The 21609-nt window shown below is 40.0% G+C and overlaps 1 protein-coding gene across 1 annotated transcript in view; it reads left to right on the forward strand.

Annotated features, from left to right (window-relative positions):
* LOC126445231 (uncharacterized) overlaps window positions 1-21199 on the forward strand; it is a 167677-nt gene extending 146478 nt beyond the window's left edge. The window contains exons 8-9 of the mRNA XM_050090971.1: window positions 3663-3760; window positions 21126-21199. Of these exons, the coding sequence (XP_049946928.1) occupies window positions 3663-3760; window positions 21126-21166 (139 nt within the window). The 3' untranslated portion in view covers window positions 21167-21199. The remainder of the gene's footprint in view (window positions 1-3662; window positions 3761-21125) is intronic.
* The last annotated feature ends 410 nt before the right edge of the window (window positions 21200-21609 follow it).

Genomic DNA, 21609 nt, shown 5'->3' on the forward strand with positions numbered 1-21609 from the left:
ATAATACTTAGAAAGCATATTTTTTTTGGAAACATCCACTTTTTTAGATGGAACAGTACCTATTCACATTAACAAATTAAAAATAGGGTATATTAGAATGGCAATGATGTTTGTTCCAGAATTCTAGTGAGATTCATGTACGGGATATCATATTTTGAAAACTCTCAACACGGACACTTGTTTGTGTCATTCAACCTGCGTAGTTGCTAGGTATGATATTGTCATGTTTGCTTACGGTGTGCGTCAGTGTTTCTTGAGGGCATCGTGACTTGCTAATCAGTTATTGTGCGGCAGTCCAGCAGTAGGTCGTGAGCGGATGATGGGATTTACCAATGCAGAAAAAGCAGACGTGCTCACGGTGTATGCAGAGAGTAGGAAGAATGCAGTTCCTTCTTGCACGGTGTATGCGGCAAGATACCCCAAAAGACGTCAACCATCCCAGCAATTATTTATCAACCTCTTCAACCTGTTACGTAAAAGTGACAGTTTAACATCTAGACAACGTAACAGAAGGAAACAAATGACGGCAGGAGAGCGGACATTGGTGTTTTTGCTGCTGTTGCAGTTGATGCGCACGTTAGCACCCGCGCAACCACATGAGGGAGCGGCATGAGTCAGGCATGTGTCCTGCGCATCAACACAGGCTCCGTCCCTATTACATCTCTCTCCATCAAGAGCTGCGTGGAAACGATTAGGAGAATCGTGTTAACTTCCGTACGTGGGCATTAAGACAGGATATGCCAGATGTATCATGTATCTTGTTTAGTGATGAAGCCACAAGCCGGCCGCTGTGGCCGAGCAGTTGTAGGTGCTTCAGTCCGGAACAGCGCTGCTGCTACGGTGGCAAGTTCGAATCCTGCCTCGGGCATGGATGTGTGTGATGTCCTTAGGTTAGTTAGGTTTAAGTAGTTCTAAATCTAGGGGACTGATGACCTCAGATGTTAAGTCCCTTAGTGCTTAGAGCCATTTGAATCATTTGTTTGATGAAGCCACATTTACCAATCATAGCCAGGTAAACTGGCGAAACATACACTATTGGTCTGATGACAATCCCCAATGGCCTCGTCACGTGGAACGTCAGCGTCCATGGAGTGTGACCGTGTAGTGTTGGATAGTGAACCGTCAGCTCATAGGCCCCTTTTTGATAGAACACTAAATGTGCACAAGTATCGCAGCCTCCTAATAGACCATCATCCACGGACGCTAGAAGACGTTCCTCTGCAGATTATCAGGAACCTCGGGTACCAACATGATGGCTCTCCAGCTCATAGTGCCCAAAGTATTACAGCATGTCTTCAGGAATTGAATTGTCCCCAAATCTTTAGGTTGGACGCAGTGGACCTATATTCTGGTCGGCCCATTCCCTGGACTTGACCTTGGCAGACTTTTTTCTGTGGGGAAAGCTGAAAGGCGATGCCTACAAGGACATAGCAACAACACCCGATGATATGCAACGACATATTACTGCAGCGTGCTCGGGCATGTCCACTGAAATGGTAGTACGTGTACGGCAGTCCTTCCATACCAGGCTGCAAGCGTGTATTACAGCTGCCTTTGATCATTTTGAACACAACCTGTGATGTTCAGTTGTCTCGTTACTGGTCGGAATCCACATAACTAGTGTATGCACTTCTGTTGTTCTTTGGTGTGTGGTACCACAAGTATTGTACAAGTGTCGGTTTGGGAACTTTTCAAAATACTTTATCTCGTAAACGACTCGCACTAGAATCCTGCGACAGACATCACTGACATCATAATTGAACCTACTTTTAGTTTGTTAATGTCAATAGGCATTGTTCCATTTAAGAAATGTATGTTTACACAAAAAGTAAACTTTCCAAGAATTATGAGAATCTCTCTACTGGCTAGCAATAAAAGCCCTTGACTAACACACCATTCTGTAAAAACAGCACCTCAACAACACTTACCATTTGCACAATACCTGCGGTGCAAGTTTTAAGTGATTCATCATGTATCTAAATGTGGTTCCAAGTGGAAAACATTGGTTCTCAAAATGTTAGGAAAAATAGCATAGAGTAATGAAATTTTGGGAATACATCCGTCTAGGCAACATATTTAAGTGGTTAACATTGCAAGATCAAGGGTTAATTAAGCGCGAGATAACCTATTGCAAATATGAATCGCTGGTACATTAATAACCGGTGTAACCGCCAGAATGTTGAATGGAAGCAGGTAAAAGAGCGTGCTTGTATTGCACAGGTGCTGGATGTCAGTTTACAGGATGGAGTTCCAAGCCTGTTGCACATGGTTGATCAAGACAGGGACGGTTAATACTGCTCGTGGATGATGCTGGAGTTGCCGTCCAACGACGTCTCATGTGTGCTCCGTTGGACACAGATCTGGTGATCAAGGAGACCAAGACAAAATGTGGACACTGTGAATCGCACGTTGGGATACAACAGCGGTATGAGGGCAAGCGTTATCCTGTTGGAAAACACTCTTGCAGCGCTATGCATGAATGGCAGCACAAGAGGTCGAATCACCTGACTGATGGACAAATTTGAAATCAGGGTGTATGGGATAACCATGCGTGTGCTCCAGCTGTTATTCGAAAACGCACCCCAGACCATAATCCCAGGTCTAGGTCCAGTTTGTCTAGCAGCAGACAGGTTGGGTGCAGGTTCTCAACTGGCCTCCTTCTAACCGACATCAATGGCACCGAAGCAGAACCAGCTTTCATCAGAAAACGAAACAGACCTCCACCCCACCTTCCAGTGAGCTCTCACCTGACACCACTGACAAAACAAATGGTGTTTCGGGTTAGTGGTATGCACAGGGCGTCTAGTTCGAAGCTGTCCTTGAATGAACCGATTTGTAATAGTTCATTGTGTCACTGTGGTGCCAACTGCCGCTGATATCGCTGCAGCAGTTGCAGTGTGAAGCGCCAGACCCATACGATGGTCTTCCCTCACGGTAGTGTCACGTGGCTGTCCAAAGCCCGGTCTTTTTGCGGCCATACGTTCTCCTGGGCACCACTGCCAGCAACCGCGTACAGTGACTATATTCCTGCCAAGTCTTTCTGAAATATCACAGAAGGAACATCCAGCTTCTCATAGCCCTGTTCAAAAAATGGCTCTGAGCACTATGGGACTTAACTTCTGAGGTCATCAGTCCCCTAGAACTTAGAACTACTTAAACCTAACTAACCTAAGGACATCACACACATCCATGCCCGAGGCAGGATTCGAACCTGCGACCGTAGCGGTCGCGCGGTTCCAGACTGTAGCGCCTAGAACCGCTCGGCCACTATGGCCGGCTCATAGCCCTGTTACACTACCTCATTCAAACTCAGTGAGGTTTTTATAATGGCGTTCTTGTCGCCTTAAAGGCATTATTGATTAACATCAACTCACCACGTGCAGTCTCAGAGGTAACTAACGTTCACGGCCGATACAGCGTGTATTTAAATCAAACCTGATTTGAATTCTCACAGTCGCACTACTAGCGTGACTCTTATGAGAGTGGCGCAGAATTTTAAGAGACATCATCTTTCATACTTTGAAACACGACTACCAACTTTCATTTATGTCGCACAGCTCCTTCTTGGTCTTGCTACTTTTTGTCGTCAGTCTATGTGAAGACGATGTACCTGCCACTTTGTATTCTTCAGACGTCTGACTCTTCTGTGTCCATTTTTGCAGGACGGCGCTCCACGTGGTTGCTGCAACAGGCAACTCTGCGATAGCAGAGCTTCTGCTCTCCCACCCTCCGCAGAGCTTTCCGGTGGGGAAAAGAGCGGGTAAGTTTAAATCTAGGACAGAAGAAAAGACGTTAATAAACATGAGAGATCGAGACGGAAACACCGCACTGCACTTGGCAGCTCGATGCGCTACGTCGGGAGACAAGTTGGACTGCCTGCGAATACTTCTGGCCGCCAAAGATGTCGCCCCGTGGCTGCACAACTCACAGGGCGAAACAGCCGTAGACGTCTCTGGGTGCGCAGCAGCCGAAAACCTCATACAGAAACACGCCAACAGTGCACGTCCCGAGTGGCGACAGACGCACTACTCTGACGACGTGCGTAACCTCTTCGAGATGATCATTAACAATAAATTTTCAGAACTGATCGACGAGCTGGAGCAGAATAACGCTTGGCACCTCGCTTGTACAGACTATTGCGGATACACATTACTGCAGTATGCGGCAGAGAAAGGACTTTACGAAGTTACCGAAGCACTGCTGAAAAAAGTTAATCTCAGTATGAGTTACGACGCAAACGGAAGAACGCCACTTATGCTTGCCTGCGTACAAAATGATTGTAAGATGGTCCGACTTTTATTAGAGGCAGACGGCATAGGAAGCAGCAATGTCAATGCATTCGATTCTAAGAACAACACTGCACTTCATTTTGCTGCCGAGAATGGAGATCTGGAAATCGTTCTGATCCTGTTGAGGCACGGTGCCGATGTATGCGCGAGAAACAAAACGGGAAAGTATCCGTTTTCAGCAGAGCAGCTAGAAGCTATACTGGATAAAAATCTCTACACTAAAGGAAATCGCTTACCTTCTCACAGGAATTACGTTGTAGTTTTCAATTACCGCCTTTTGGTACGTCACAGGCAGTGTTCTCCCCCTACCGCAAACCTCAGTTCGATATTTCGAAGGCCCTGTAAAATTGGCAAAGCACGACGTGGCGTGCAAACGGCACCAGGTCTACAATCCGAATATTCAGAAATGTACTTCCTAAACTGTCTGATCAATTCGAAACAGCATACAAGATTACTGCACCATCCTGTTATTTCAAGCTTTTTGAAACTGAAATATGATCGTGCAAGGTGGCTTCTGCATCTTAATCTCTTCCTCTCTATGATATTTGCCATCTTGATCAACACCTTCATTGGTGTACATATCAGTAACAGAGACAGTGACGATGAAACCGTAACCGAATTTTCTCTGCGTGTGGTTGTAATTATATTGGCAGTAATTATGTCAGTCAGAGTACTGCTCCAATATCTTCTCAGCCCACTGCCGTGCTACAAGAACCTAGAGAACGCTGTTGCCTTTCTGGTCATTATTTTCACAGGACTCGTTCTATTTGGCTCACTTGGCTCGTGGTCCGATGCTGCGCTCACCGGCTCCGTTCTCTCTTCCTGGTTACACCTCTTCGTGCTAACAGGTCGCCACCATTTGTTTTCCAAGAATTTTGAAATGTTCAAAACGGTCTCCGCAAATTATTTACGCCTTCTCGGATCGTACATCTTCGTACTCTTCGCATTCGCCTTTAGCTTTTACATTATCTTTTCTCACGTCCCCATTTCGAATAGGAATTCCTCAATCCAGTTTCCAGAAAATATTTCGGAACGTGTAGTCAACCAACCGGCTCACAAAAACTCGAGCGAGTGTGCCGAAAACAACTTCTTTGAAAGCCCAACGAGAGCGTTATTCAAAACGGTCATTATGATGACCGGCGAATACGATGCTGGTGATTTGCCCTTTAGATCGAATTTTTGGACAGGCGCTATAGTGTTCCTTCTCTTTCTGTTCTTACTGCCTGTGGTGCTACTAAATTTACTCACCGCACTCGCCATATCGGATGAGCAACGAATAAGAAGTATGGCAGACACTTTGAAACTAGTCATTCAAGTGAAATTTTTGTGGGAGACAGAAGGGATGGCCATGAACGCGCACGGTCTCCTTAAACACTGGGGCTATAGTAGACTTGCTGAACATCTTGAAACGCTTTGGGTTTTTCACAGAGTGCCTGCAAATGATGCCTACATAGAAGTATGGCCGAACAGGGTAGGAGGGATCCGCGTTTCAGGAACTCATGACTTGTCTCATAAACTTAAGCCACGCATTGTGCAGAATGCGATAAACATCGTGAAAAACCGAACAGCGTCGTCTGCAGAGCCCAGTGATAAGCAGCGTATCCTTGCTGAAATATTGAAGCGGCTTGAATCGTTGGACGATAAATTCCAGAAACTAACTGTCGACTTGGAAGCAAGCCTAATGGCAACAACGCGAGAGCAGCAACCCGATGAATCGCTTCTTGCATTGCCAATACAGTGACTGCAGGCAAGAGGGCATAAGAAGGTCCCTGACAGCTCGCGGCTCTGTAGCCAACGGCTGTAAGCGAAAACAATAGTCATCTATACGGCTTTGGCGACGCTGAGTCGTTGCTATAGAGATGTTTACAAAATCGCGTTACGTTGTCGGTTGAGATAGGCGCGCGAAGCTCCGCGCCCAGCTCATTGCAACTGTCAGAAATCAACTTAGACCGACTTAATTATAGCTGAAGAGATTGAGGGCTGCCTTCGGCATTGCTTTTATTTGCTGACAATCGTTGTCATTCTGTAAGTTGCCATGCCAACAAACTTCCATGTTGTTATTAAAATGTTGATACAAGTAAGCCACAATCTCTTGTGACTAGAGATAAGAAAAAATAGTTTTATTTTGTGGCAAAATTCAGCGTCATTTTTGTCACATTCAGTTATACTTTTTGTCTAATTTGATATTATTTTAGCCAAACTCGGTGCTATCTTTTGCCAAGTTCGATGTTACTTCTATGCCAAATTCGATGTTACTTTGTGCCAAATTCGTTGCTACGTTTTTGCGAAATTAGATGTTGCTTTTTTTCAAAATTCTGTGTAACATTTAAGACATATTAGGTGTCGTATTTTTGCCAAATTCTGTTTTCTATATTTTGCTAAATTTGTTGTTTTTTCGCCAAATTCGTAGTTATTTTTGTCCACATTCGGTGCAATGCTTTGGCCAAATTCGGTGTTATTTCTTACTAAATTCGCTGTTATATTTTTGCCAAATTTGGTTTTGTTTATTTTGCTAGTTTAGTTGTTTATTTTGCAAATTAGATTTTTGGCCAAATTCGGTGCTATTTTTTGGCCGAATTCGGTGCTATTCTTGCTAAATTCGGGGTTATATTTTTGCCAAATTCGGTGTTGTTTATATTGCCGAATACGGAGCTATTTTTAGGCCACATTGTGTGCTATTTTTTGGTCAAATCCAGTGTTATTTCTTGCCAAATTCGGTGTTATTTTTTGCCAAATTTGGCGATTTTTATTATCCTTTTTACCAAATTCTGTGTTCTTTTCTGCCACATTCGACGTTTTTAGCGAAACTCTTTTCATTTTTTGCTAATTTCGGATTAATTTTTATGTCAAATTCGATGTTACTTTTATGCCAATTTCGGAGTTTTTTTGTGCCAAATTCTTTGTTACTTTTCTGCAAAACTTCACGTTACTTTTTTGCCAATTTCGGTGTCATATTCTTGCCAAATCCGGAATTATATTTTCACCAAATTTTGTTTATTTTGCTAAATTCCCTTTTTTTTATGTTTGTTTCACCAAATTCGGTGGTTTCAGATATGACATTGTTTTTACCAAATTTTGTTTTTCTGCTAAATTTCATGTTATTTTTACTAATTTCGGTGATAATTTCGTCGTCACATCAGAGATCGTTATGCGGCAAATGGACTCTCAGTTTAATAGTGTAAACGGAATTCAGCAGTTTTAACAATCAATAACTATCACTTCGAATATTAGGAAACTGCCGCTCTCAGATTTATAACATTTCTATGTGGCAAAATTATAAATTTCACGATGTCTCTATAAGTCGACAATTTCGAATTGTGTAGCCAAAAACCACTGATTTCGCGTTATTTTTTGCGTTATCGTTTTCTCGGAATTTTCCTGTCGCTGCTTATGACCAAATACAGGGCACTTCGATGCATCTTTTCTGTCCGCCGAACAGTGGCAGTAGGCTCTATTAATCTACTTACAGAACTTAAGCAGTTGCCGTTAGTGTTCTGAAGTAGTTGTAATAACAGTACATAATAGATATCCACTGTCACTGGATGATGATGGTGTAGGAGAGTGACCCAGTTTATAGATTTCCAGTACTGACTGAATGACTCTCACTGTACAGTGATAGTCCCTTGAATACTTCAGACAGAGAACATTTGAAAATACCCAAACACTTTGCAGCGAATTCATGGTCATGTTGGGCTCCAATTTACACCAGCAGCTGACAGGGACCTCTGTTGACAATAAGTTCACTTGTTACAGATTATATCAGTTTGCTTCAGGCCTCTCTTGAAAATGATTTTGTTGCGAATATGAAATCTTGCAAATGGCCAGGCCTTCCTATGAACAGCTCCATGTGTCTGACATGGGCTCGTCATCGAAGCTGTTGCTGATTTAGCAAGATATAAATACCAGGCACACCTGATCACTGTATAGCACTTTTGTTCAGGACTTCGCCCCTCCGTAATATCTGGAGAATCACAATATACTCGAGTCTCAGTTTTTCTGTTACCAATCCGTTTCCCCAAATACTTGTCCATTGCCTTAACAGCTGCTACTTCCATAGCTAGTGGTGTTCCAGTGGAGAAGGTATATTCTCTTTTGTTTCCGGTTTAAGAAGCAATAAAATAAAAATTTATACGATTACTCAAACTCTTCTTGGACAAAACTCATTCTGTTTTGTGCATCATTGTTTAACATACAAAGATCGCCTTTTTCTTCAAATTAGCTGATAAAAAAGTTGGTTTAACGGACATGACAAACTATGCAAAACAAAACTTGTGCTGCAAAACATCATTTACTGAGGTCCACGGTCTAGCCTGTATTGAATGTGGGCAAGAGTCATAACGACTTTGTCTCTGAGACTGTCTACTGGAATTTTGCACTCACATAGTCACAGTCGGAAAAGGTCCATCTATAGTGTGATACTTCGTGAATGAGTTGTTTGTAGATAGGATGGTTATTAAAAGTTGAGTCTTTTACTACATTATGAATCAATAGCGAATGTCGTCGCAATTGTTCAGATAACACTGCCATGCGCGTGTAAGAAGAGACACGTAGCTAAACCCAAAACAAGAAAAGATTACTTCATGAGCAGACGCTAAGGTATTTGATTATAAGAGAAAAGTAATTAATTTCCTAAAGGAAATCATAGTTTTCTTGTGACAAAACGTATAGTCAATGTTCCTTTGTATTTAGCAGTTTTACTTAATTACTGTTACCTCATATCGTACCTTATGGACAAATGTTTGTTTGTTTCTTGTCGTTGCACCTTTTGTACCAAGTTTTGTATGATCTATTTTGTAACTGTCAATGGAAGATCCCTAATTGCTTACAAGTGTAACAAATATAAAAAAAAATCATATCTGGCAGCATGGCGGTTGCATAAATTTTGTACACTTATTAAGTATCCATAACGATCACATATCCTAATTGAATTTCATGGAAAAATGCAGACTAATAAAAGCTTTGCATCAGTTGTCAGTAATGAAATTCATGATCCTGTAAATAATCAAAATATTCAATAATTGACTTCTCATACCAGGAAAGCAGTGGTGGCTAGAAAGTGGCATTATTATCATAAGAAAAGAACAGGCAAACATATCATACAATAGCTTTTACGCAAACTTAATTGCTGGCTCTATTAATAATTCTGAAATTGTGAGGTCCCAAATAAACACATGCCTACAACAATACTCTATACATAAGGCAATGTCCCGACTTACCGACACACTCACTCACCGACTCATCATCGCCAGACCAAGCCACTAACGACAGAAACTTGCTATTTGCAGAGGGTGTTGATCTTATTCTGTAGGTGTCGTCTACGAAGGAATTTTTCCAAATTCCGCCCCAAGGGGTGCAATGGGTTATTATGCTATTATCAAGGCAATTTTGAAGCTACACTTACGAAAATCGGTATATGGTTTCTCAGTCAGACATAAATAAAAATGTGTTTCAACAGTTTTTGGAATTTAACCTTTATGGAAGTAAAATATCGGGTGAAAGTTTTTCTGAAAATAAATCACTGTTAAAGAATTACTAACGTATTTTTAAAGTTATATCTATGAAAATTGGTATTTGTCTTCTCAGTTAGAAAAAAAATACATGTTTCATTGTTTTTGGAAATCCAACCCTTAAGGGGGTGTTTTATGAAATATTTCACTATGAAACATTTTGAAAGCTAGATCTTTGTAAATCTTAATTTAGCTTCTTCGTTAGAAATAAAAAATATGTTTCACCGTTTATGTAAATTGACGCCTTATGGGCATGAAATAGGTGATGAAAGTTTTTATGGAGATATTTCACTATACAGGTATTTTTAAAGATAAATCTATCAAAATCTGTATTTCGCTTCTCTGTTAGAAATTAAAAAAATACACATTTCACTGTTTTTGGACACTCAACCCGTAATAGGGTGAAGTGCTTTATAAAAGTCTTTCACAGTGAAAATATTTTTAAAGCTATGTTCCACTGTTTACAGAAATTCTATCCCTAAGGAATTTTGGGAAAGGGGGGGGGGGCAAATTGCTACAAAGAGAAACTTGAAATTTGGAGAGAGTGTGTATTTCTATTGTAGGTATCGTTTAAGAAGGGAATGTTCGAAATTACATTCCTAGGAGGGTGAAATAGGAGACGAAAGTCTTTTTGAAAATATGTCGTACTTAAGGCAATTTTGAAGCTAGAACTACAAAAATTCGTACTTGGTTTCTCGGTCAGAAATTAAAAATTTTTTTAAGAAAATTTTTCGTCAAATGAAATTTTAGAGGCAAAACTATGAAAGTTGGTATTTTACTTCTCGGTTAGATATAAATAAATATTTGTTAGGGTGGTGGTGGTGGTGGTGGTTGAAGATTCTGTGGAAAAACCACCACAATAACACAAAAGCCATATTAACAAAAACCTTGGACTTCAGGTATCAGAATCGCTTTTTAGTCGGAAGTACATTCGTTCGAAAAAGACCATGCTTCTATGGCTTTATTTTGCATGAAAAGTGTAGAAGATTTTGCAATTTGAAAACAACATAAAAATTCGATTAAGGGAAAACAAAAAAAATCTGTGCAGGCCATACAATCTACATGAGTGAAGCAGTGTGCGCTAAGCTAGCACATATAAATAGACACCAGTGTAATAAGATGTACAGATGATATCACATACTTTGACTAAGGTAGTTTACGAGGCCGGTTTTTTTTTTCAGAGTCAGATCGGTCACAAAACTAAAAATCATACATAAAATCCGATTAGCTTTGGGCAGATGTGTTGCACAGTTTCTCTAGTATAACTGTTGGTCGCCTCATTTGCACTTTTCTGTTCCGAGAGCACAGTGAGCGTGTAAAGATGCCTAATACAATAGAGTCACCTACCAAGTGTGATGCGTGTGCTGTCTTTCGATGTCTTCATACTGAGGAATTCCGCCTGATTTCATAAAGCCCACATAACGTAACTGCAACGCATGACAGCTACGTCCTTCTTCATGACAGTGCTCGGCCGCACATTGCAGCTGCAGCAATGACGCTCCTGCAGCGTTTTAATGAGTAGCCTCTGATCACCCACCATATAGACCGGACTTGGTTCCCTCTGATTTCATTTCTTTATGAACAGCGGGCTATGAGGATAGGGTTTTGGCACAGACAATGAGCTGCAGATCAGTGTAGAGACTTGGCGGAAAGCACTGGCGACTGGCTCCTATCACGAAGGTATTAGAAAGTTCAGGAGCTTTAGTGATACAGCGCTTCAGAAAGAACTTGCAGAATGTCGCTAATAATTTTCCTGATCATGCTGTTGTAATAGGAGGTACCATAACCTTGCCAGGCATGAGCTGCGAGAGCTATGAACATTGGAGCTAGAGACAGGGATTCGTGTGACATTATTCTGAATGTCTTGTCAGAAAACTACGTTGAGCCGATAGCTAAACAAGCAGTTCTAGACCTGTTAGACCTCCTACCAACAAACAGATCTGAACTTATCGAGTCACTTAACGTAGGGGAAGATACCTGTGATCATGAGGCTGTGATAGCAATTATGGCCACAGTCTTCACAAGGAATATTAAGAAATAGAGGAAGGTATTTTTGCTTAACAAGAGTAATAGGATTCAAATTGCAGAGTATTTCAGTAGTCAACATTAAATACTCAGTGTTGAGGACGAAGATGTGAAGCACAATGGAAAAATTCAAAAGGATTGTTTAACACGCCTTAAACAAGCATTTTCCAGGAAAGCTCTTAAGTGGTGGGAAGAACTCACTGTGATTTAATAGCAGTGCTAGGAAGCAGCTGCGTAAGCAAAGAAAGATTCATCACAGACTCAATTATTAATGTTTACATTGTATATAAATGATCTAATACAAAGTGTTGCAAGCTCTTTAAGACTGTTTCAGATTGTGTGGTTGTCCATAACAAAGTAGCAACGCCAGAAAACACAGTCGATTTGCAGAGTGACCTACAGAATATTGATGAATGGTGCAGGCTCTGGCAGTTGACCCTGAACGTAAATAAATTTAACGCATTGCGCATAATAGGAAAAGAAACCCACTGCTGTAAATCTACACTGTCGATGACAAATTACTCGAAACAGTAACGTACAATGTCTAGGAGTAACTATCCAGAGCGACCTTAAGTGGAATGACTACTTAAAACAGGTAGTAGGAACAGCAGATTCCATGCTGAGGTTCGTAGGAAGAATCTTAAGGAAATGCAACTCATCCATTGTTCATCAATCTGGGACCCTCACTAGAAAGGACTGATTGAAGAAATAAAGAAAATCTAACGAAGAGCGGCACGTTTCGGCACAGGGTGGTTCAGTCGCCGCGAGAGCGTTTCACATATACTCAACAAACTCCTGTAGAAGACCTACAAGAGGCGCATTGTGCGTCATGGAGAGGTTTGCTATTGAAATTTCGAGAGAGTACTTTCTGGGAAGATTCGGACAACGTATTACTTCCTCCCACGTACATTTCGTGAAATGACCAAGACGAGAAAGTTCTAGAAATTAGAGCCAATACAGAGGCTTGTCGACAATCGTTCTTCCCAAGCGCCATTCCTGAGTGAAACGGGGATGGGTATATCGGTTAGTGGTGCGAGAAGCAGCCTCTGCCTACATCGTCAAGTGGCTTGCTCAGTATTGACGTAGATATAGATGTAGAAAGTTGATACAACACTACGTCACATTTCTAAATAGGAGGGGCGACTATGTAGAGAAGTAGCTGGAAAGTGTAGCTAAATATTGCAAGTAAAACATTGTTTTTTTCACTGTTGTTCCCATTTTGCGACCGATCGGAAGTTGAAAAAGTTTAACCTCCTATAAAACTGATTTATTTTGAATGGCTAACGAGACTGGATAAACGTTGCTCAACGGAAATAAAATTTGGAAGACAAAAAAGGATTTGGCTTAAGGTTTGAGCTTCTACTCCAAATGAGGAAGACAATTTAAAATTCTGGATGGTTGTGTTTGATTGACACTTGATATGAGAAGATCATGTTAACAAAATTTGCTCATAAGTACGTACCAGAACATTGTTAAAGAGAAAAATATTTGACAATAATTGCAGTTACATGATGTGCAAATTATGATTGATGTACCCACACATAATACTTTGTTCAGAAAACTAAATATCGTAACTTGATCTGAATGTCACATCACAGTGACTTAAGGTTGTTCTATTGATTGGTCACTGTGATATTACACCTCCCCAGGCTGTGACATAAATGAATCTGTTTAGTTACATGATTCATGGCAGCATTTCAGTTGTTTGCTTTTGGATTTGTTTGTGATTGGTTGGCAAATCACTTTATCAGGTAAGTCTTTGCTACCACCTGAGCTCCACCTGTCAAGATGAAAGCTTTGTGTATCAAGATTTGTTGGAGTCCACACTTAAATGAAGTCAGACACCATTGCATAAGTGCATGTTAATTTCTTGATATTCTGTAAGACAACTGTACAAGCTTAATAAAAAATGAATTACTAGAAAAAATTAGACCTCTACTACATGATTTTGTGTCCTTTGCAACATGTTGCATGATGTTACAGTAAATTCAAAATACATTGCAGCTATACAAGTATAATCACATGTCCCTCAAGAAAATAAGGAAATATTGGTACTAAAGTAGAAGCCAAGAGGAAGCGGGAAGAAAAGCCAACAAGAAGAGAAGAGAAGAGAGAGAGAGATGAAAATACACAAAAGTACCACTTAAATTATGTGTTGTTTACAAGTAGAACCAGAATAGAGTTTTCTGTAAACACTGGACTTCATATAAAACACACCATGAGCAGTCTTTGTAAAGATGATTCCACCTACAGTTTCTACTGTCTAAATTAAAAATATTGTTGAAACCGCTAGAGAATGCCACCTGACAGAATTACAATCTCATCGGCAAACCTCAAAGTTTTTATTTCTTCTCCATCGATTTTAATTGCTACTCCAAATTTGTTTCCTTTACTGCTTGCTCGATATACAGATTGAATAACATCGGGGATAGGCTACAACCCTGTCTCACTCCCTTCCCAACCACTGCTTCACTTTCACCTCGGCCCTTATAACTGCCATCTGGTTTTTGTACAAATTGTAAATAGCCTTTCGCTCCCTGTATTTTACCCCTGCCACCTTCAGAATTTGAAAGAGAGTATTCCAGTCAACATTGTCAAAAGCTTTCTCTAAGTCTACAAATGCTAGAAATGTAGGTTTACCTTTCCTTAATCTATTTTCTAAGATAAGTCATAGGTCAGTATTGCCTCATGTGTTCCAACATTTCTACAGAATCCAAACTGATCTTCCCCGAGGTTGGCTTCGACAGTTTTTCCATTCATCTGTAAAGAATTCTTGTTAGTATTTTGCAGCTGTGGCTTATTAAACTGATAGTTCAGTAATTTTTACATCTGTCAACACCTGCTTTCTTGGGATTAGAATTATTATATTCTTCTTGAAGTCTGAGGGTATTTCGCCTGTCTCATACATCTTGCTCACCAGATGGTAGAGTTTTGTAAGGGCTGGCTCTCCCAAGGCTATCAGTAGTTCTAATGGAATGTTGTCTACTCCCGGGGCCTTCTTTCGACTTAGGCCTTTCAGTGCTGTGTCAAACTCTTCACGCAATATCATATCTCCCATTTCATCTTCATCTACATTCTCTTCCATTTCTATAATATTGTCCTCAAGAACATTGCCCTTATATAGACCTTCTATAGACTCCTTCCACCTTCCTGCTTCCCCTTCTTTGCTTAGAACTGGGTTTCCATCTGAGCTCTTGATATTCATGCAAGGGGTTCTCTTTTCTCCAAAGGTCTCTTTAACTTTCCTGTAGGCACTGTCTACCTTTCCCCTAGTGAGATATGGCTCTACATCCTTATATTTGTCCTCTAGCCATCCCTGGTTATCCATTTAGCATTTCCTGTTGATCTAATTTTTTGAGATGCTTGTATTCCTTTTTGCCTGCTTCATTTACTGCATTTTTGTACTTTGTCCTTCCATCAATTAAATTCAATATCTCTTCTGTTACTCAAGGATTTCTATAAGCCCTTGTCTGTTTACTTACTTGATCCTCTGCTACCTTTACTATTTCATCTGTCAAAGCTACCCAGTCTTCTTCTGCTGTATTTCTTTCCCCATTCTTGCCAATCGTTCCCTAATGCTCTCCCTGGAGCTCTCTATAACATCTGGTTCTTTCAGTTTATCCTTAAATTCCCACATTTTTGCAGTTTCTTCAGTTTTAATCTACAGTTCATAATCAATAGATTGTGGTCAGAGTCCACATCTGCCCCTGGAAATGTCTTACAATTTAAAACCTCGTTCCTAATATATAACCTATCTGAAACCTTCGAGTATCTCCAGGGCTCTTCCATGTCTACAACCTTCTTTTATGATTCTTGAACCAAGTGTTAGCTATGATTAAGTTCTGCTCTGTGCAAAATTCTACCAGGTGGCTTCCTCTTTCATTCCTTATTCCCATTCCATATTCACCTACTACGTTTCCTTCTCTTCCTTTTCCTACTATCGAGTTCCAGTCACCCAAGACCATTAAATTTTCGTCTCCCTTCACTATCTGGATAATTTCTTTTATCTCATCATGCATTTCATCAATCTCTTCGTCATCTGCAGAGCTAGTTGGCATATAAACTTACAGTACTGTGGTAGGCGTGAGCTTCGTATCTGTCTTGGCCACAATAGTGTGTTCACTATGCTGTTTGTAGTAGCTTACCTGAATTCCTATTTTCCTATTCATTATTAAACCTACTCCTGCATTACGCCTATTTGATTTTGTATTTATAACCCTGTATTCACCTGACCAGAAGTCTTGTTCCTCCTGCCACCGAACTTCACTAATTCCCACTGTATCTAACTTTAACTTATCCATTCCCCTTTTAAATTTTCTAACCTACCTGCCCGATTAAGGAATCTGACATGCCTTGCTCCGATACTTCGAACGCCATTTTTCTTTCTCCTGATAACAATGTCCTCCTGAGTAGTCCCTGCCCGGACATCCAAATGGGGGACTATTTTACCTCCGGAATATTTTACCCATGAGGACGCCATCATCATTTAACCATACAGTAAAGCTGCATGCCCTCGGGAAAAATTACAGCTGTAGTTTTACCTTGCTTTCAGTCGTTCTCAGTACCAGCACAGCAAGGCCATTTTAGTTAGCGTTACAAGGCCAGATCAGTCAATCATCCAGACTGTTGCCCCTGCAGCTACTGAAAAGGCTGCTGCCCCTCTTCAGGAACCACATGTTTGTCTGGCCTCTCAACATATACCCCTTCATTGTGGTCCATGGTTCATGGGGGGGGGGGGGGGGGGGGGACAAGACAGATATATACGAGGGCTATCCACAAAGTACATTACGTTTTGGAATTCAAAATAAATAAAGTATTGGATTTTTTTTAAATTATATACAGATGAAAGCCACACTTAAATACTACTTTTCTACATAGTTGCCATTTAAATTAAGGCACTTATTGTAGCGATGGACGAGCTTGGAAATTCCTTCGTTGCAAAATTCAGCCGCCTGCGCCTTCAACCACGTGGTTACCTCTTCTTGAAGCTGTGCGTCGTCATCAAAACGCTGCATAGCCAACCACTTCTTCATTGCTGGGAATAAGTGGAAGTCACTCAGTGACAGGTCGGGACTGTACGGCGGATGAGGAAACAACTCCCACTTAAAAGATTCGAGAACTTCACGAGTGGCATTTGCCGTGTTGGCCCGGGCATTGTCGTGAATCAGCAAGATCTTTGAGCCCAACTTTCCTCTGTGCTTGTTTTGTATTGCTCTTCTGAGGTTGTGCAGAGTTTGGCAATACCTTTGAGAGTTTATTGTAGTGCCTCTTTCCAGGAAATCCACAAAAATCACACCTTTTCTGTCCCAAAAGAGGTAACCACGTGGTTGAAGGTGCAGGCGGCCGAATTTTACGACAAAGGAATTTCCAAGCTCGTCCATCGCTACGATGCCTTAATTTAAATGGCAACTATGTAGAAAAGTAGTATTTAAGTGTTGCTTTCATCTGTATATAATAAAAAAATTTCCAATACTTTATTTATTTTTAATTCCAAAACGTAATGTACTTTGTGGATAGCCCTCATACATATAATCTCTGACTGCAAGCTCCACTCTAGTCTTCTAACAGTAACTGAGGGCAAAACTTTGATAATGCCAGCAGCTTGTACTAGCAAAAATATCAGAAAAATCATCAAAAATGTTAACCGAAGATCCCAAGATAAACACTAACAGGCAACACATAAACAACTGGCCACTAAACTCACAACAGTTGTATTGCGGAATGTTTGGCATTCTATCTCATTCTGTTCCATGTATGAGAATTGACATACACCATGTTTACATGTCAAGCAACTTCTGGATGACGGAAACTGAATTTCGAAAACAATTATTCACTTTCTTACTGGGTTGAAGTCGCTTCCTCCAACAACACCTATGAGCTGCAGCAACAGTCACTAGGTTGATCTGCTCTCATTCTGATTTGTTTCATTCAACAGCACAGGTCTTCAGTTATTTGTTTGTATACCTTAGATGTTAGTTTTGTGGGAAAACAATGTGCTAGTCTTTAACTAGGTAAAGAAATTGTAAAGCGGCATAATGTTGTTAAGCCATGTGACAGGAGTTTCTTTGCAGCATGCACCTTTTCCCTATAATCACTTGTTTGTAACAAAGTAATACAGCATTGTTTAACATGACAAAATGAATTCTAAAAGTGTCATTAAGAGTATGGAATTACTGAGTTTAATATTATTGCAGAACAGTCAGTTTTGTGAAGGTACTTCTTATTTCAGTTTAATGATTATTTTTATTTAGCTATTGAGCATAAATATTACAGTGGAGTGAAAATATAAATTTATTTGTGCCTGTACGGATTTAAAGCTACTCTTGACCCTCATTAAAAACATATGTAAATACAACAGTGTTCTTATAGGAACATAAGCTGAGTAATGACTGTTCTGTACAGTATTGTTAAGTTTGGTTGAAAAATTGGGTACCAGTCCGGTAAAGGAAATGTTATATTTACAGCAGAACTTCAAGTAACTACAAAAATAAAAACAAAGCAGAACTATTGAGACAAAAACTTCACTTTCTGATGTACCCTCAGCATATTGTAGAGAGCATCCAGTATTACACATAAAAATTTAGAAATAGTGTTCTTAGGAATCTGATACATGTACTGTAGTGATGATAAAGTATCTCTAGTTGCCACATATCTCAGTGTTACACATAATTTTACATGAAGTGGCACAGAATCTCATTTATGTGTATCAGACTTCTCTAAAGAGCCAGAAATGTGGCTCAAAAGAAAAGCAAAATTGATCTTCTACTTATTTGAAAATGATTTTCGAACTAAACTTCATCCTCAACAAACAACTCCTTTATTAGCATACCAGCAAACCCCTAATTTGATAAAGAATCGAACTTCCTTGTACAAAACAGATTCAAACTTCTGATTACACATAGATTAGGAAAGGTTTGAAACTGTGTTTAAAGTTTATTGGAAATTGCTTAGTGATCTCATTATCAAACACTGAAAGAGTATTCTGGGTAATTTGCACTCTGTTTTCATCAAAATCTAGTTTTTCACCCATCTCAGTATTTATGATGTCATATCTCCTGAACCATGTGTCATACAGTAAAATAATTTTGCAGGAATGTTCAGTGCTATATGTAGGTACTGTCTGCAAAATCTGTTGTGAATGTACGTAATAGTAAGGAAGAAACAAATTAAAACATCACACCAGGTGGGACAATTTTACTGCATGAACAGTGAACAGGTTATAGGTGATAAAATTTTTTACTTCCATCTTCTTGTGGGGGTGTCAGCTAGAAAAAGTTTCTCAAAGGTCAGAAAGTTATTGATAGGAGGTAAACAGCAAATATGCAATGCACATGTTTAACAAACGGCTTATATACTGACACTTACCATATCTCTGAATGCCCTCCCCTACATGTAAAGAATTCTTTCGTGAGTGAACAATGAACTCTTAACAAACTACAACTAACATCATTTTGATGTGAATGTTTCTTGAAATTTCTGTCTTTTCATCTTTCTGGAATTCTTTCAACTTTTTTCCCCATTTTAACCATGTCATGCGAGTATAGCTGCTCTTACTTAATGGTATTACAAAGTTTTAATCTTGGCTGCTAGGCCATTGTTACTTTCAACTCCTTCCTGGATTCCACCTTTCTTTTGGTTCAAAATTGACAACTTTTTCTTCCTGGCAGTACCTACAGATTTCATCACCTTTCCTATTTTATACTGCTCCCTTTCTTTCACCAAAGTAACATCTAAAGTGACAATAGCTTAGAGATGCAATTATGTTTTTATGGCCATTCTACTCCAGTTGCTCCTGATGCCAAGTATTATACATCTGAATGCTTTTCTTCAGAACAAATAAAGGTGAGAACATTTTTTCATCCACTCACTATTTAATTACTATAGTCCTTACATCAGGCTAAAATCACAAAAACAGCAATAATTTGAAAACACAAATCAGTTTACATTAAACGTTTGCCATAGCAGCTGCACATAAATACCACCACAAACAAAGCAACAGGGCTCACTGTGCCAACAGTATATAGCAGGTCAGCACAAGTACAATGCTGGACACATGGTCAACTGTTCACCCCTATGTCGCTCATAGGCTTGTAACAATTTATGAACACAGAATCTGTATCTGAAATCTTCAGGCAAGTTATTGCTGAGGGCTACAGTGCACATTCCTGATGTATTTGCCAATGAGGGCACTAAAGGATCAAACTGACAACCTACACTTACTAAGAACATCATCCATTTAACAGCCTTTGCTGGATAAAGGCCTTCCCTCGATTTTTCCAAGCATTTCGGTCTGAAGCTATATGCATGCAGCTTTTCCACTGTTATCTAACAGTCTTCCACTAGTTCATCTCTTTTGTTATCTCTAGGAATCCTGAAAAGAACTTCCTTGGACCATCAGCCACTCATTTCATTATATTTAAACTGTGTGTGTTCCACCCGAGTCCTTTCGCCAGTCCATTTCTCTCTCTTAGTAATTCTCAACATGAATATTTCAGCTGCTCACTATGCAACACTCTGTTTTTGCATGGCCCACTGCCATAATCAAAACTGGTAACACATGCTGTACAAGTCACTGTTGTTTACTTGTCTTGTCCACAACTTTCTCGAATGGCCACCACCAAATTAATGACTTAAACAGCTCTCATTATGTGATCCACTTGGATTTTACCTTCTATCACTAGTTTCTCTGAACTATGCAGGGGTGACTTATCTCTCCAGCATATCATGCTCTCTCACAGTCCTCCTAGACTAAACCTCTGCTAACCTGTTTCCCATTTCCTCACCTTAGCTTTTGCCTTCTCTCTTGTCATCACGACTCCTTCCCCACTTCCCCATCCAGACTGTGTATTGCCTCTCTCTCTCTCTCTCTCTCTCTCTCTCTCTCTCTCTCTCTCTACATCATACATGCTCTACCCTCTGAAATTCTTTCATTTTGTTGTGTAGCCACTGATTCAGCTGTCTAAAGAGACTTGTTTCATACTATTCCACCATCCCATTACCTCTCCTTACCTCGTGCATCCTTTCCTACCCCCCTCCCTACCTCCATCTACCCAGCTTAATGCAATTACTGATAAACAATCAATCTCACTGTGGCTGGTGGTTTGAGCATTTGAGTGTTAGGTGGCTGTATGGACTTTTGCTACAGAAAAAGCAAGAGCTTGAAAGTTAGTGTAAATACTGCATTCTGTTGAGCGTTTGTATGAGTGACACATCAGTCAGCTAAGTTGGTGACCTTTCCTTCATTCTACGTATTATTGCATCCAGCACTTTCCAATGTTGTAATCTATCATATTTGTGTTTTCAGCTAACGAAAAGAGTTCTACAGAGGTGGAATCGACTTTTTGAAACCATGTGTACAGCAGTGTAGGTTAAGGTGCCAGGTATCACACCCTGGGTCATTCACCCAGATCGGCCCTCATTTGCCAGTAAGTGATGAAAAAATTTTGCGTGGAGGTCTATAGGCTTACAGATATTATATGGACTGGCAGTGTAGTGCAGTGGTCAAAATGCATTCCTGACATACAAAAGGAATCCTATCAGGTGCTTTGAATTTTTTTTGTTTTCAAATCATTAATCAAATGACTGATCAATATTTTTATTCAGTTAAGTAGTTTAAAGGTAATTTTTTTATCTATAACACTTTGTCATGTCATTTTAAATACTGTGTTAGCTTTTTTGTCAACTCATTTTTTCTCCTGTCATTTTTTTTTTCATTCGGAATCCTTGTCCTTGTGATTTAAATTATTTTTCTTTAACTATCATAATATTTAAATGTCTATAAGTGCTAA

The sequence above is a fragment of the Schistocerca serialis genome, chromosome 1, assembly GCF_023864345.2.
Source record: "Schistocerca serialis cubense isolate TAMUIC-IGC-003099 chromosome 1, iqSchSeri2.2, whole genome shotgun sequence".
Lineage (NCBI taxonomy): Eukaryota > Metazoa > Arthropoda > Insecta > Orthoptera > Acrididae > Schistocerca > Schistocerca serialis.